Below are 17,883 nucleotides of genomic sequence, written 5' to 3' on the forward strand. Positions count from 1 at the left end.
ATACCAGAGCCTTGTCAGTCCTACTCTTTAATCACCTACCCCTACATGAATGGGGCTGTCAGTCTATTATGAGCCTGCCCTGTCCGAACAACACTATATTTTTGAATCAAGACCTAATGGGCACCAAGTGAGAACAAATGGCAGATGAAGTTATAGGGGCAAGGGTTCGAAGACAGACAAAATCACTTCTTACCTCCTTGAATGACCCTTACAAAACGTTAAGTGAATTTAGCATTGGGCTGACCTCCCTGGGGAGTGAACTCCTCCGGTTAGCCACATAACAGGTACTGTATAGCACAGGCAGTGCTACTGCAAGCTCCCCCCATCCTGACCCTCTAATGTTTCTCCAGCCGGACCTGGAGCCATCACCCCTAGGGACGTCTTTGGAACATTCCTTACCTAGCTTCTTTGTTGAGGCCTCTAAAGGGTGGCAGCTGATGTCTATTGGGATGGTGGTTTCTGCAACATGAACATTTGACTGCTGGGAACTGGACTGAGACCGTTATCCCATTTCACACAGATCATTTAACAATGATAGTAGGTAGGAACAAACTTTCAGTGATTACTGACTTGGGCTGAATTCAAAACGGGGACAGGGATAAAAATGTTCCCCAGCTCAGTTAGCTAAGCCATCCAGTCCCCAAGGAGACACTTTCCATAGCAGGAGGCCTTCCACGTGGGGCATTTACTGGGCAGCTGATTGTGCCGTTTTCTTCTTCTGTGCTGCCTCCTTCTGTCTCAGTTTCTGATCAGTACTTCAGAAGAGAATCTAAAGGCGAGCTGCGAGTGAACCAATCCCTGCCATTTTTCCTAGCTCAGACTCCTCCTCTTAATCAGACATGTTTTTGACTGGCATTGGAGCCTTAGGGGAGTTAGATGCCGAAATTCCACAGAAATTCTCTTCCATTCTATACTATTAGACTATCCTATTCTAATTCTCCTTTGGGCTCATTTGAAAACCCAGCCTTAGTGTCCAAAGCTGTGTAGGAGCTAGTATTTAAAGCATAATGGGTTAGATTCTTCCCTCAAATATGTATGCAGATCACCCATCAATTTCAATGGAGGAGTTGCACGGGTGCGTCTGAAGGCAGAATCAGGCCGAGTGGCTCGTGCGCTTGCCTCTAGCCACTGCCCGGCACAGCATCCCATGTCACTGCTTTGGGATTGGCTGCAGCATGACAGAGGCTGCTTAACACCAAAATCCATTCCATATGAACAAAAAATAAGAGTATTTCAGTCTAACAAACAAGTCTGCGAATTACATTTGTCCTCTCAGTACCCTCCCTGGTATTTTCTAAACTGGTGCCCCTTAGTGCCAGAGCTAGACACTCTCCCCTGCAAGCTCAGCAATCACATCCCTGTGTACGTATCCGTCCAGGCACACTATTACAAAGATTTCCCAGGGTCATCTTGCTCTGATGACTTAATTTAGGAATCATATAATCTATTACAACCTGGTCATATTCAGATGCCACCAACATGACAGCAGGATCTCTCGAGTGCTGGCATAGAGAGCGTGCGTGCTCAGAGACTGAGCCATGGAATTCAAGGGCATCAGCTACATCCCTCTCTAGGGTCATATCGGTGCCACTGTGCTGGATTCACATTGTGTAGCCACACAGCACTGAGGGGGCTACACTGTAAACAGAGTCTCTGCTTGAAGGTATTTCACCCTCTTCCTTCCTAAGCCAGATTCAGAGATTGATTTACACAAAAACCCTAAACCTCTCCCCATCCTGTAGCCCCTCCAGCTCCCCCCCCAAAAACCCCCCCCCCAAAACTCCCACACTTTCCAGCCCAGCTCCAAATGTTGAGTGTCTTGGGATTTTCTGCCTTTCTGAGTCAGATGAAAGGGCTGCTATGGTGGGCCTCTTTCTGTCTCGACCACATCTGCAGAACCAGGGCTGGAAAGGATACTCAGTCACAGGACTCTGGAGAGCTGTTCACAACACTGTGCTGTAACAAAGGACTAGCACCAGCAGGCAGGTGGATGAGGGGTGGGGATATTTTTGTTTTTACAGCTGTGGTTTAAAAAAGGTAAATAAACTGTTGTTGCTCCCCTGCAAGAGATTACCTGAGTTTACATGCTAAAGCCACTTCCTCCTTGTTTGGGGAGGGAGCCTGGATTTGTTCAGCTCTCCGCCTCTTTTAGGGCGTGAATCTAGATCCACGGTGAGGTCCCCGGCACAAACTCTCTACTTATCAGGTAAGGACCTTGGAATCATTTCATCAGCAGGAAAAGATTGCTTGGGCTGGTCCACTGGGACAGTGCTGCCATGTCCACTGCTTTGAGTAAGATTGCACAGGTGTGACTGAGAGCACACTTTGGCCCCTGGTGTCTCAATCCTAGGTCCAGATGAGGAAAGTGGGAGTGAGCTGCATCAGAAAGTAGCACAAATGGATGTGGCCCTATTTATTCAGAAGGGGCCGGTGGCAGCCAAGCAGGGTTTCCTGCCTAGGAGTGCTGTTGGGAAGGAGTGAAAGTGAGAAAATGCAGGAATGCAGAACACTCCTGAGGGAGAAGGGAAGGAAGGGACAAGCACTGTATCAGGCTTTTCAATGCATGACAACATCAATTTCAGGTTGGACAAAAACACCCCTGAAATACATGGCGCCCGCCCCTTTAAGATGTGAAGCTACTGCACTGTTAAAGACTGGAATCAGCCTTCTTTCACCTGTCTCCCCTCCACACACAGGTATACTTGCTCACGTGGGTGAAAATGGACCCGGTAAGGTCGGGTGTAAGGGTTATTTTCACCACCCGCTTTGCAGATTGCAGGCAGTGGTTAGGTCTAACTTTTCATTTCTGCAAGAATCAGCTTACAGAGACAATATACAAAATACACCCCTATCCATCACCACCGTGATGGCAGAGCTTATCCAAGGGCCTCAGGATGAGGGACTTGCAATCATTTGCAGGGCCCTGTTTCCTGGATTTGAAAGTATATAGAGAATAAATGGTAAGGGTCCAATTTTGGCATTCAGCCACTACCAGTGCTGGAGTATATTGATGCGGGGATGAGCCCCAATGGCTGCTCTCAGAGACTTTATGATGTATGCATTGTCCACACTCACAGCAGCCTGTAGAATACAGGCAGTACATGTGTAGCTACAGGAGGCAGCCAGAAAAAGATTTGGCAGTTCCCCACTACCATGACCTTTCACTGCACTGATGAAAGGTTCTGGCAGGGGGAGGCATTTGTGCAACCACAATTGCATGTGCTACATGCTGCAGTAAAGGCAGGCTGCGTTCACACTTCTCACTATGGTGTGTAGCTCCCTGCAGCTATGAAAGGCTCTAGCAGGTGGGAGGTGGTGGGGAAAGGGTCTGGCAGTTCCCCGCTGCTGGAGCCTCTCACTGCATCAAGGAACGGTTCTTGCAAGGGGTAGGCATTTGTGCAAATGCAATTGCAGGTGCCTAATTCCAGTGTGCACATCTTCCTGCTCATAACTTTGAAAATCTGACTTTTCGTTTCCACTGCTCTGCTTCTTAGACACCTGCTTTGTACTGAATGGGATACAAGGCCCAACCTTGCCAGGCTGAAGGTTATGACAGTCATCAGCAAAGATGGATTCCATTTTGCGGCAGACTTACGCCAAGAGTCAGCTCTGTAACAAAGACTCTTTTATTAGGAATGGGTGGTGCACATAGCTAGTGAAAAAACACACAGGCTTTAGGTAGTGTTTCATTCTGTCTTCACCAGATAAGCTCAGCTGGCAGCTGGCAAAGGAAAGTAATCCCAACAACACACGATGGCACAGGTAACCCAGGGAATCCAGTGCTTGGGCATGATTTTAAAGTCTGTTGAGATCTGAATGCAAATGAACATTCTGGCATTAATCAGTGCACAGTAGGCATGTATTTTACCTCCGGATCACTTTTTCCAGGAGGTATTGTGAAGCTCTATGTGTCTTATGTTAAGTATATTTGTTCTCCATCAAAGACATTCCTGATACCAACAGAACCAATAAGTCTCAGACCATTTAAAAAAAGTAAAGTTGGCCAGATTCACTGAAGCTGGCACAAGGAGGTATAAGTTGCACCTCCCTTGCCAGAAGGCTGGGGATTCACCTTGAAGGAGAATAGGCACTGTTGCCAGTGCCAGCCCCCACCCTGAGTTTCCATGGTTGGGGAGTCATTTATCTCCCAGTAGAGTCCCCCCCAAGAACTTGGCCAATAGAGGCTGCTGCAGAGATTCACTGACTCAGTTGCCCTGGCCCTCCCGTCTGCCTATTTACCCTTTCCCACTACTCAAGAACAAGGCAGCATTCAATAAAACTGAAAGGAAACAAATTTAAAACTAAAATAAGCAAAACATTTTTTAAACAATACACAATTTACCGGTGGAACTCATTGCCACAAGATGCCATAGGGCCAAGAGCTTAGTAGGATTTAGAAAAGTATTAATGATTCATTCTCACCATCGGTCTGACACAACTTCCATTAATTTCAATTGGAGTTGCATCAGGCCTTGTGAAGAGGAGGACTGAGAAAGAGAGTGGAGCTATTAACCCTTATATTGTTAGAGCCTTTCAGAAATCAAAATTGGCCTGCAAGATGAAAGGGAGATTGAGGAAAGATGGATGCTCCATGGAAAGCTGGAGATGCTCACTTGGGTGTCCCATTCTAAAACTGAGCCACAGAGGGGCTGGGGAAAAAAACCACTTCACCCTTTCCCCCACACCACGTAAAAGTTAAACTAAATGAAAAAGACTTGCTCTGTATAGGACTATTCAAATGTCACCTATACTTGCCCAATCCACATTTACCCAGACTAAGGAAATTACCTGTGCGAGGAGACCTGGCTGGATCTGAAGAGACTGGGCCCCAGGAGCCTGAGTGACAATCGGAACAGCATTCTCCATCCGTACAGAATACCCAGCATGCTTTGAAGGGGAGGCTTGTAATCCTGTTCCATGAACAGAGAAGGGACAGAGTTAATCAGCAGCAGCACCGGCCAGAAGAGGAGCCTGATTTTCAGAGGTGTTCTGCTGCCACAACTCTAACTGAAGTCAATGGGAACGGCAGGTGCTCAGCACCTCTGAAAAATCAGGCCCTCGATTCCCACTTATTACATCCACCCAAATGTATTACACCCAGCCCAAGGAGATCTACCAACTTTTGGCAGACACGACACACGCACGAGGCCGAAGACAAGACTTTTCCAACGACACCAGCAGATTACCCCTCTTTAAACCTTGTGCATGCTTTTAGAATGTCTTAAATGTAGTAGAAGACATCATAACATAACCTACATCTGGAGGCAATTCTACAGGAAGAAGGCACAAGTTAATGTTTTGTTTTGTTTTTCAAATTAAGCCTGTTATTCTCTAGTCTGGCTGGAGACAACCACCATAGATGGCTAGGAAAATAGACTCCAGGGTGAGAGTACTGCCTGCTGATGAAAGTGGGAGATTGGGAATCAAAAATACAGGGTTCTACACTCCACTCTGCACTGACTCCCTTTGTAACTCTGGACTTGGCTAGGATTTAAAGGCACATCACCAGAACAAATTAGTTCAACACATTCTGAAGCTATAGTGTCAGTAATGCCCTGTCTACTTTGGGGGACTCTAGGCTTCAACTGGTGTGAAAGTTAACACTGCAAGATCCTTGTATAAAAGAGGTTAGAGTATTGCCAAGTATTATTGTTGAGAGATTCTGCCCTACCAGGACCAAATCTCAGCTTTTGTCTAGCCTGGGGATTTGCCTCTGATATAGCTATTGGTGTAACTATGCAGGAGCAGCCCCTATCATAGACAGGCAAAGCTGCTGTGTGCCCCAGTGCTGCTTACCCTGGTTTCAAGCAGGAGTATTGTCCACAGGGCCAAACAGCAGCTATGCCTGTCTATACTAGTTGCAGTGGTGCAGCTGTACTGATGACTGGCCACTGATGCCCATAATTGGGGTGAATTTCCAGGCTAGACATCTTACTTTCTAGCTCATTAACCTGCTGAGTCACCCTGTGGAAACTGGATCACTGAGCAACCTGGGAACTGGTCAGTAAAATATTCCATTCTTTTCAGGTTTGCCAAAACAAGACGGAGGTTCTTGAAAATACCCTGATCAGGGTAATGAACAATGAGCATCACAATCTCACCTCCCTCCCTCCACCCCCGAGTCATCAGCCACAACCCAACTGCTCCAAAGGTTCTCCTCACTTCCAGATTTTTTTCCTTCAGAAAGATTTGCTGGAGGGAGTTTTCAAAAGAGAACCCAATCAAACAGCAGAGGGACTGGCTGTGAGGGGGAAGGCCTGTTTCTTACCTTGGAAGCCTGGAGGGCATACAATGAGGGCTTGCTGGAAGGGGTCAGGCCGGGCACAGATCTGCGCCGTTCCCGTCTGCAGGGGCATGCTTCGCTGGGCCACTGCGGCCATGGATGCTGCTGAAGGCTGGTAGAGTGCAGATTGGTAGTTTAGTATGGAGACTTCAGGGTTGGCTAAGGAAATAGTGGCACTGGTGGAGGTGGGAGCCAGGTTGGTGGCCTAAAGGAATGATGGGAATTAAACAAAACAAAAAAAATGAGGGAGATGGTATGTTGGAAGAAGCAAATCTAAAAATAAATGAACCTAAATAAAACCAGCAAACAAAAGATAAAGGAGGAGCAAAACAGAAAACTGAGGAGTGCAGAGGCAAGGGTGGGTGACATGGGCAAAAGGAGCACACTGAGCATGACCAGTGAGGCCTTCTATCAACTGGGGCTGCTTCCAACCACCCCACATCCCAGTTTGTTGTCCAAGGAGTCTCCAGAATGGAGCACGTCTCCTGAGGATGGATTTGATTTGGGCCAATAGGGAGGAGACAGGAAAGAAAGGGGCTCAAAAGGAACTGGTCACACAAAGTCAAGCTGCTCTGTAAATGCTTCTGGCACTTCCTGTGGGAAACCTGGCAAGATCAGTTCTGCCCCCAACACAAACTTGTTAGGAGAATTTGGAAATTCCCACTCATCTGCCCATCACAACTACACATTTCTTTTGCTGAGAAAACCCAAGGCAGCTCTTCCCTTCCCTCCACCCCCACTTAAAAAAACAAAACAAAAAAAAACCAGGCGTTAGATGATGGAAACACAAGAGATAGTTGGAAACCTAACCTATGGATGGGAGATGAAACAGGAGAAATGGCCCATAAGTCTGGTTTTTGACTTACAGTAAGAATGTTGGAACTTCCTGATACTGGCAGAGCCTCACCCAAATCTTTGCTACTGTTTGACACGCAGGGACAGATTCTTCCACCCGTATTCAGGCTAAGCAGCGCTAACAGTCTCATTGGAAGGAACTTTTGGTGGAGTAAGTAACTACTCAGTGTGAGTAAAGGTGACAGAGTCTGGCCCTTCCAGTAGTGGTGATGGTGTTTGGTTATAGTAAATGGTGCCAATTGGTGCTTGGGAGAGGTTAAGCAGCAGGAATTTGGGGAGTTTGTAAGCAGTCTGACTCTCCAGTCTGAATTCCAAAAGCAAGCAAGCAAGGATACCTGTATTTTTAAACTGACAACCCACTACATTTAACCATGACACACTAATGATCTATCACTGTGTACAATTGTGGTGCCCACAGCTTTATGAATAATGTAAAGAAGCCTTTTCTTACCATAAATGCCCAAAAATTGAGCCAGCATGAAATCTGGATTTATAAGATACATGGGATCACTCTGCAAATCAGACTCTTTTGGAGCTTCTATTCCTGTGGCACCAGTCCCTCATGCCACAGTTATATTCATCACCCTTAAATCTTCTTGTTATAACATCAAAACAAGGCGGCTCCCACACCAAAGAGCTCTACAAAACCCTAAGGATGGCAACCTCACCATACTTCAGTCTTTTACTGTCCTATCCAAGAATACCTCCCCTTCCCTTTAATTACTGTAACACAATTCCAAGGGAAACAATTTAAGCTACTGTTTGTTTAAAATACACCAACACTGTACATATCAAGATCATGTGATAGTCCCACTCTCATGCACACGCACCCTCTTTTAAAATCTTTAAAAACCCTCCTATTATGATACAGGAGACCAAAGTGTAGGCAGTAGATATGAATCTACCAACTTCAACTGCAAGCCCTTCGGGGTCGGGACTGTATCTTATTGCGCGTACATACAGTGCCTAGCACAATGGGGTCCCCATCTCAATTAGGGCCCGTAGGTACTACTGTAAAGACAAAGAATACACAAGGCGAAATACCACCACCAAATGCTAAGACAAGAAGTGAGAGCACTTCATTTTGTTGGTACTGCAGAGTATTGTGTCTGTGATATGAGGATTTAGTTTTACCTCAGCAATAATATGAATAAATCACTCATGTCTGCCTGATTATCACTGAGTGCAATCCTACTTGTTGCATAGAAGGACACTGCCATCAGATTTTTTTTTCATACCAACTTTCCAGGGAGGCAGGTCGAATCATCTCCAACAAGATAGACTAAGAAGCCAATATTTTACAGTCACACAAGTGCCATGGAACTAATTGTATCAAACACCACGCAACTAGACAGGGCTCAAGGAGGAGGGTGGCATGTTCTAGTCACAAGGCAGAAAGGAACCATCTTATTGGGTGTGTGCTGAGAGGAGCACTATGTCTGCTCTCCATTTTCTAGAGCTCTCTAGCTTTCAGGCCCCGGCTGCTGCCAATTCCCATACCTGGTTGTGGACAGTGTTCAGCTGGTTGTTAAAGGTCATGGTCAGGTTGGTCGATGTGCTCGGGGCCACATGGGTGATGAATGGGGTCTTGCTCTGGTTTACCGTGTCATACATATTCACCCGCCGCTTGCAGATCTCCATATTCTGGAAACAGGACTTGACACTGTTTAGAAAAAGGAATGAGAGGGTGAGAAAGAGAGGAAAAAAACCCCAGTGAGCATAGTTAACAGTCAGCTATAGAAGCCTAGCTTCAGGTCAGCATTTCTTTGATGGCTGAGACAAGTGATCAGACCATGCTTGGCACTTGTTAGATTAATCAGTGTTTGAAAGTCCCCTTCTCCCCACAGCCAAGGTTCGCACTGTTTGTAATGAAAGGGAACTAGCTGGCATTCAATAGAAGACTGCTTTGGCTTAGGATTCTTGAGTGTACCACACAGCCTCAGTCCTGCAGCGTAAGTCATAGTCAGCAGCCAAAGCTGTCAGCAGTCAGACAGGAGGGGAAGAAAAATCAAACCAAGAAATAGTGGGTCGTCTTTTGTAACGTGACAGAGAATGGGGAGAAGGGCCAGATAGTCTTGGCTCATTTGGGATGCTCTTTAAGGCAGTTTTAAAAGTCTTTCCCTCTTAGGAGGAAGATTTTGCTGTGTGTGGTCAATGAGACATCTGAAATCTTGCTCAGCACTTTAAAAAATGTTGGTCATTTGAGCTCAATCCTGCAAGATGCTCAACACATTGGCCCCACTCCAGTATAGCACCTACGCATGTGCTTAACTTTAAGCATATGAGCAGTCCCTTTGAAGTTATATGGCTTAAGGACTTTACTGAATCAGGGCTAGAATGCTCAACACCTTGCATGATTGGGCCTTGAGGTTGTCCCAGCCTGCGAACCAACAGTGGGGGAATGTTTAAATCCTCTCCCCCACAATCCCTCCACACTACCAAAAAAACCCTACTTATTAAATATACACACACATATATATTACATGGCAATGGAAGTATTGAAAAATATTTTGTATCCTCAGAATGCAGCAATATACTGACCGCGCAATATAGTATATAAAACACTGCTGCCCTACTACAGCACAGTCCTTATGAGGTAGGTAAGTACTATTATTATTTCATTATTACAGCTGTGGAAACGAAGGCACAGAGAGGTTAAAGGGACACTATCAATTTAAGTATGGGCAAAATGTACCGACCTGACCATGACTCTTACCAACCAGCTAAACATTGTCCATAATCAGGTACTTTTCAATATTGTTTTAAAATCCAATTCAAATGGTTATTTTTCATCCAATATTTCTCCCAGTGTTTTATACCCAAACCTGAAACTAAGAACCTGACAGTGAGACTGACTATAAAGAAAACAAAAATGAAACTCATTTCCTTGATTTTCATTTGCTAAATGGAGAGAAATTTTTTTAACTAAGTAATGCGCATCAGGCTTGAATTTGTAAAATTATTTCACTTTCAACAATCTCAGCTGTTATCAGTAACACAGATAAAGACGATACTTTATTTTTAAGATGATAGTGTCCATTTAAAGAAACGTGCCCGTGACCACACAGGAATAGTCAGGAATAGACTCCCAAACTCTTGACCACCCAGTCCTGTCCCTTAATGAAGAGACTTTGTTTCCTCTCAAAAGCTCAATAGCTATTTGGCTATGATTATATCTGTTCAATAATTACTCAATGTTGAATCAGATGTAAGAGAATATGTATATACTTTCATTATGTACATATTTTTAAAATCTATGAAATACAAGTAATCTGTAAAATATTTAGAAATCTGTGTAAAAGTCAAAATATCTATGTGGCAAATGTAGAATGCTATTGCATGGATTTTTTTTTTGTAGGTTTTAGCAATTAACAACTATTTTTCAAAAAACTTTATAGTAAAACACTGAAAACAGCATACTTATACTTCACATGATACTACTATTGCACGTTACAAAAGAGTACTACAAAAATATAACCTGCTCCCTGTAAGTTAGTGCAATAATATACTGTGTATGCAAAAACATGCATGGAAAGGTGACCAAACAAGTCAGAAAGACTGGCCTTTCCCACAGTTTAATATCCATGTAATCAGAAGATGCAAAGCTGGACACTGGACTCACTTTGCTGCTGCTTTGGGACTAACAAGTACAAAGCCTCAAGGGTTCTTGAGACTTGTAGTCTTTCTCTGAAGCATGTCATAGTAAAACTGCTTCCAGCAACTATGTCTTCTCTACATTTGCATCTGTTTCCTGATTTACTTTCAAGAGCAATTACAGTCCCCAGCAATCCTGGAGGCTTTGAAGTTCCTATTCTCAGGACAATCACAGGCCGGACTTCAAATCAGCCAACCCACATTGTTTAGAGCTTGTTGCAGTTCTGACCAATCAACATTTCCAACTGAGGAAGAATGAGGTTGCACACTGAGCTGGCAGGATGTTTAGCATCTAGAGGCCCGATCCTGAAGATCTAACTCATACAAAAATTTCCACTGAGTTATTCCTGAATAAGAACTGCTAGGAAGTTTGCCCAAGGAGGGCAAGGGTAAGAACTTCAGAAATGAGGCCCTGATCCATGGAACGATTCCGAATGGCAATGGACTGGGCCCTGAGTCTCTAAAATTTTAAGCAGTTACTGCACATGTAGAAAGAATTGTCGCAAATGAGAGCATGTGATTACAAATATAAAAGTAGATTTTTGTATATTATTTCAACATTTTCATAAAACACTGACTTATTTATGAACAGCTTTAAACGAAAGTAGAGTTTATTTTCTCTCTGTTTACAGCAATTATCTTGTGTTCATATTGCATTCATCACCTCAGTATCTATTTATCTATCTATGGAACTTATATGGCCCACAGTGTCTGAGCACCTCACAATTTCTAATGTATTCGTCCTCACACCAGCCCTGTGAGTTATGGCAGTGCTATTATCCCTCAGTCACAGATGAGGAGCTGAGGCTCAGACAGTCTAAGAGCTAGATTATTAAAGGTTTGTAGGTACGTGCTGATGCAGATATGCACCTACTGGGGTTTTCAAAACTGGGTGCCTAACTCACTTTGAAATCAATGAGTTAGGCAGCTAGACACTTTTAAAAATCCCACTGCACACCTATCTTCATCTAAATATCTTTAAAAATTTGGTCCTAAGTGATTTGTCCAGGGTCACACAGGAAGTCGATAGTGGTGCAGGGAACTGCACCCAGGTCTCCAAAGTCCCAGGCTAGTGTATAGTGCTGTTCAGGCCTTATTCTAATGAGAATCAGGCCCTAATGAACCATGCCTTACAACATCCCCGTCAGGCCAGGGAGTATTTCTCTATTCTACAGATGTGGAAACTGAGGTTCAAGTGACTTGTTCAAGGTCACATAGCAAGTCTGAGAGAGAGCTGGGCGCAGAACTGAGATTTCTTGTTTCCAGTTTCTTGCTCTAAGTCAGGAATCCTCAACAAGGGGGCTGAAAACGAGTGTTGGGGTTATGACCACTCTGCCCTCTTTCCAGACTGTTAAACAGAGAATAGTCCCGACCAGACTCCAGCTGGATGGGAAAGGGTTTCTGGGAGGAGGGGGTGGAGTCCACTGTGGATAATGTTGAGAACCACAGCACCAACCCCTGGACTATGCTTCCTCTGCCACATGCATAAGTTGAGTTGATACTACTTGCATATATTTTTTTCTGTATTTTAATATGAATGTGTGTAATTATTGAATATTTACACAATGAACGTAATACATTCTGCAGTCTTTTGAATGCCGTGCATCAGCAACACATTTCTTATTCATATTAGGTTTTTTGTTTTTGTTTTGTTTTTTAAACAAAAATTAAAATCTTTGGGCCTAAACTCCTTAATGGTGTGCCTTTAAAATACCGTTGCCAAGCCCTTTTATCAACCCAAATGTCCACCCTACAGCCCAGTCTCCCCTCCCATCCTCTTCATCTGCTTTTTCTCTCTGAAAACCCAGCCCAAGGCAGAGAGAAGGAAGCGTACTGTGTGCTATGGGGGAAATCAAGCAAGTGCGTCATGGTGACAAAGGGGTGGTTCAGAGTTTCGATCGGAGTTATCCTCTTATCCGCATCTATAGTCAACATCTTCTTTAACAGATCTATAAACTCCCGCCGGTCTGCCTTTTCCACCAACATATCGCTTCCTTCTAAATCTGTTGTCATATTCACCTGGAAGAGAAGGGACAACAGTTAGAAGGGAGAAGCAGACAGTCAGGTCTCCAGCAGATTATTTTCTCTCTCCTGACTCCACCAGGTTTCTGTCTCTGGAAGAGTAGCTGTTGAGGTCACAAGGAAGAATCTGAACTGGCAAATCAAATCACCATCAGGCTAGTGCAAGACAAATCTCTACACAGGCTGTTAAGTATCTAGCTTATTTGGGTCAATGGCTACTGAAGATCTTAGTCACCCTTTGCAGCTTTTGAACTGCTTCTGTGTGGTAATAGACAAGCTCTGACAATCATTATGTATCAAATAAAGCACTATACAATTAGACTATTTAATTGTGTGTCCTGCAATGACAACAACAACAAAAAACCACAAACAAAAAAGATCTTGGTAAGTTTATGGGGAACATCACTATTTATATATCAGATACCAGGAAAAGCCTTCATATTAAAATCTTTCCTGATCCCAAGCCTCTCTTTCTACACTTTAGCTAATGAAGCTAAAATATCAAGAATGATCTTACACAAACTCTGGATCAAAAATGTCATGGGTCATTTTGTTAGCATTAACTTTAGTAGCCTCATACCAAGTTCACTATTACAATAACAAAACAAATAGATAATAGTAATAAACACTTTTCCTTTACAGGTAGCAAAGTGCTTTACAAAGTGGGTAAACATCCTTATTTTACAGACTGGGGAACCTGAGGCATAGAGAAGTTAAGTGACTCACCCGAGGTCACGTAGGAAGTTAGTGGCAGAGCTAGGAATAGACCCTTGTACGTGTGAAACTCCTAGTTACTCAACCACTCTGCTTTATGTCACTTTTATGACTATATATCTGGTCTTTTCTAGAGGGATCCAACACATGATAACTGGGGGTTGGCTGGATTGGTGTAGACCTGGTGTTTCTCAGGGGTTTGCCCAAAGCAGCATATATGCAGAAGTGATGTCGCGCCCCATTTGTTTGCCTTGCTCAGAAGCACAAGGAGAGATCTCGCTAGTTACTCACCAACATTCTTACCTGTGCCATATCATCCAAACAGTTGAAAATGTACTTCCTTGCTTCCTTCGACTTAATCCCCGTCTCTGCCTCATGATCATCTGGTGTCTGCTCAAGACAGGGGAAAGGCAGTTACCTGAGTGGCCCTTGCATCTATGTAGGGTAATATGCCAGCTCCGATGGATACCTCAAAGTCCATCTCTATACAAAGCCATAGGCATGGTTTGACTTCTGTATTTTGGGGGAAGGGGGCAGCTCCAGTCAGGCCAATGAGGCTGCACATGGGGGGAAAGTTCCATGCCTACCCGAGGCTTGCAGTTTTGGGGGGCAACGCTCCCCAGGCCCCCCTCCCCAAACTACACCATGGACAAAGCCACCTGTCTCTTCCCCGAACTAGTAACCAAAATAGTAGCCAAACACATTTATATAGCACCTCTCATGCATAAAGAATCCCAGAGTGCTTTCCTGACTAAGATAGTTCCAATCATTGTTAAGCTAAAGGGCTCACTGTTGACAACACCAGACACAGTGCAGCCGAACATGTTGCTATCACGGATCCAGGAACAATTTTTTGTACCATCATCTATTTTAATTGTTAAAATGGAAATGTGTGTGTTAACTAGACAGGTATTAAAAACAAATTCCACCCAGGGGCAGGTTAAATTAAACATCACTTCATCAACTACAACTATCAGCCATAGATAGGGAAGATATAAACAACAACCCTAAATTGATAGGCTAGTACTTCTCTCTCTAAGGGTAAGTCTACACTGCAATAAAAAGCACCTGAGGCAATGAGCCTCAGAGCCTGGGTTAGCTGACTCGGACTCATGGGGTTTGCGCTACCGGGCTAAAAATAGCAGCGTAAATGTTCGCGCTCGTGCACGCAGGTTCTGAGACCCTCCCCCTTCACCGGGTTTCAGAGCCTGGTCTCCAGTCCAAGTGGGAACATCTACACTGGTATTTTTAGCCCCAGAGCATAAGCCCAAGTCAGTGGACCCATCATTTGAGACTTGCTGCTGTGGGTTTTTACTTTGCAGTGCAGATATGCCCTTAGTTAAACTAAAATAGTCCCATCCGCAATATCCCCAGGTTGGGCAGCTCCTGATTGGAGAGATTTTAAGGTTCACTTTGGACTTTAAGCTTCTACAATGCAGTGCCAGGCACTAATTGCAAAGCCATTGGCCAGCCAAGGGCTGCCTACTTTTAGTTACAACAGTTTTACCTCAGCTCATACCCATCCCAACATCTCAGGTTTGGGAAGCATCTCAATGCATTGCAAAGAGATGAGACCCACACTCGGACTTAACAGAATGTCGCCTTACTTCCAGACTACGATTGCAAGATGAAGGAAACAAGGAAATATCTTCCTACCTTTAGCCTCCACAATGGATACGGTGAATCTGTATCCCTGTTGAAAAATCTTGTTGTCTTTGTCCCTGAACTTAACAAATACTCTGCTGGCAAGCCCTGTGTCTGTGAAATATAGCGAATCTGTAAGAGAAGGATGAGAGGTCACTGTTCATCTGGTGAAGATATGTGGTGGTCTTCCTTTCAGGAGGGCAGGAGGCATTTAAAACAATGGAACAAAGAAAGAGAGAAAAGGGTGGTGTCTAGTTGGGCTTTATCAAGGATATACTAAAAGGAATGAAAGAAAGAGAATTCCCATAAACTTTAATGGCATTTCCACCTTTATCATTAATGTCTCAGGGCATTTACCCTGGAAGTCTATAAAACATTCTTCCTTTAGCTTCTAAAGTCTGTGGGAATTTCTCCCTTTATCTTCAGACTTTAAAGGTAAAAGAGAATGACCACACATTTTAATGGTGTGTTTTTATTGACTTAGAGCTTTTCATGGTAAGTTCTCGTCTCTATAAGGTATGTAATTTCAATAACTTGGGACTTCTTTTATTTTTTTGGAGCAGCTCAGAGGATAAAGCAGATGAAGCCAATATCGGTGAACCGAAGCAGCCTATGTATTGAAGCAAATGTACACCATCATTCTGTGTCGTGTACTAAATCTACAGTGTATATATTGCTTACTGCATTTGTCATGTCAATGACTTTCACGGACTCTGCCTAGCTGGCATACACAGAACCACGGACGTTACACATACGTGTCTAAGAGCGGAGAATGCTTTTTTTCATTTAGTAGAGGAAAAGTATGTGAGCATGTAATTAAAGGCTGACATAATGTTGACATAGGATGGCATATGAACCCTTAACTTCAGCATTTCCTGACTTCTTGATTGCTTCACTTTGAAAACTTAATGTCCTTCTAATGCAGGAAATGCCACAGACAAAACGCTCGGTATTTTTCAAAGAAAAGATGGAAAGAAATGAAAAAAAATCATAAGAAGCAGCTTCAGTCTTGAGGACCTCAAAACGCTGCTGGCCCTCGCCCATACGAAGTGCCCGCCCTTGCTGTGGAGCTCCTTCGGTACATCCAAGCAAGGCTCCCTCCTGCACACTTTACAAACTTCAATAGCCCCTCTTCAGCCCACTACCAACCTTACAAATCCACATAGCCTGAGGCAAAGACTCAGTTTCTGTGCCGGCCCATTGGACAAGCTCCACAGGAGCCCACAATATACTTGACTAGAGCAGACTTTGAACTACTATAAGTCAACCGTATACAGGCGTGTGAGGAGTCCTTCCTCAACTGTGCACTTTCTCAGTTTATCTCTGGAGGGGAGTCTACTGCTCATGCTCAGTATGTGATTTTCAAAGGCACAAAACCGATTTCCGCTGGAACAGCTAAAGGCACTGAATCTCAGTGAGGGCTATTTCCATGCCAGATTTCACTTTTAAAGCCGTGGCTGAAATACTATTAAAAAAGAAAACTCTCAGGAATGTTCTCATAATGGAAAAAGTGTACTATATTTCTTTTCATCACTCTCCTTTTCCCTTAGGCTTTCCCCAAAAAGATCACTTTCAGACAGAGCCCAAGCCCCCGGTTTCAGAAAGGAATGAGCAACTGAAAAAAGGTGGTTAGAACAGAAACTGTTATCGAACCTGAACTGTAGAGGTTGCTGCATCTCCTGTTACAGAGATAGGAGAGGAACATTAAAGTCTATGGGGCTGATCTTCAGTTAGCTTTAATTATCACAGCTCAGTTGAATTCAATGGAGCTATGACAGTTGACAGCAGCTGAGGATCTGCCCCAAAGACCATTCTCTTTCTTTTCATTGATTTTAATATACGTCCTCATTAAGGGATTATAAAAAGCAGCTGAGTTCATACAATTTCTTATAACAAATAAATCTTCATTTAATACTTGCTGTTAAGCAGAGTAAGGATGGCAGCTCTGTTCAGTGATTAGAGATCATCTACAGAGCTTTCTAGTCAACAGGATCTTATACTCTTGATTGACAGTTCACTTAGGCAGTCAGTTCTTAAAGGCACAGTACTAAATATCTTATTGGTTACCTAGAACGCTACAGGTGGATGAAAAAGTAGTCTTAGGATATTAAAAATCAAACACACATATCTTCCATCAGCAAAGAATAGAAAGTTAACAGTCTGTCCCTTCTGACACAAGAAAGAAGAAAGTTTCTGTGTTTCTGTTAACAGCAAGTGCAGCATCCATACCAACCTGATCGTACTCTGAAGCTCCTGGGTATAAAGGCCAGCCCAAGAACAGCTCTGCAATAACACATCCCAGAGACCACATGTCAATTGCTTCACAGAATGGTAAACCAAGGATGATTTCAGGGGCTCTGCAAAAGAACAGATGAGAAAGCATTAACCATTGTAAAACACACACTGTCATTTGTTTAGAATTCCATGTAATCAGCAACCCTCAAGAAGCTATTTGCAGTGAACAACAAGTTTTATTGGTCCCATAAAGCCCAGGAACCATGGTATATATTCGAGAGTGCTGTCTTCTGGCACCTTATCTGTTAACCAACTCCTAACACACATATAGACATCACCTTTATAGGACACTCCTATAACACCATATACTGAGCTCTTATATTTCACTTTTCATCTATAGATGTGAATTTTCTTAACAAAAGAGATAAGTATCACTATCCCCATTTTACAGATGGGACATTGAGGCACAGTGGTGA

The 17,883-nt window shown here is 43.7% G+C and overlaps 1 protein-coding gene across 5 annotated transcripts in view; it reads right to left on the reverse strand.

Moving 5' to 3' along the window:
• Window positions 1–17,883, reverse strand: part of HIPK2 (homeodomain interacting protein kinase 2) — a 181,657-nt gene that overhangs the window by 29,972 nt on the left and 133,802 nt on the right. For 3 of the 5 annotated variants that reach the window (XM_073322961.2, XM_078850440.1, XM_073322953.2), the window contains exons 3-9: window positions 17,406–17,529; window positions 15,185–15,304; window positions 13,832–13,918; window positions 12,627–12,811; window positions 8,639–8,801; window positions 6,269–6,488; window positions 4,789–4,910 (exon numbers count right to left, since the gene is read on the reverse strand). In XM_073322961.2, coding sequence (XP_073179062.1) covers window positions 4,789–4,910; window positions 6,269–6,488; window positions 8,639–8,801; window positions 12,627–12,811; window positions 13,832–13,918; window positions 15,185–15,304; window positions 17,406–17,529 — 1,021 coding nt within the window. Of the gene's footprint in view, window positions 1–4,788; window positions 4,911–6,268; window positions 6,489–8,638; window positions 8,802–12,626; window positions 12,919–13,831; window positions 13,919–15,184; window positions 15,305–17,405; window positions 17,530–17,883 lie in introns of all 5 variants that reach the window. The other 2 variants (XM_073323001.2, XM_073322994.2) reach the window with 2 other exon arrangements.

This window comes from Lepidochelys kempii, chromosome 1 (genome assembly GCF_965140285.1).
Source record: "Lepidochelys kempii isolate rLepKem1 chromosome 1, rLepKem1.hap1, whole genome shotgun sequence".
Lineage (NCBI taxonomy): Eukaryota > Metazoa > Chordata > Testudines > Cheloniidae > Lepidochelys > Lepidochelys kempii.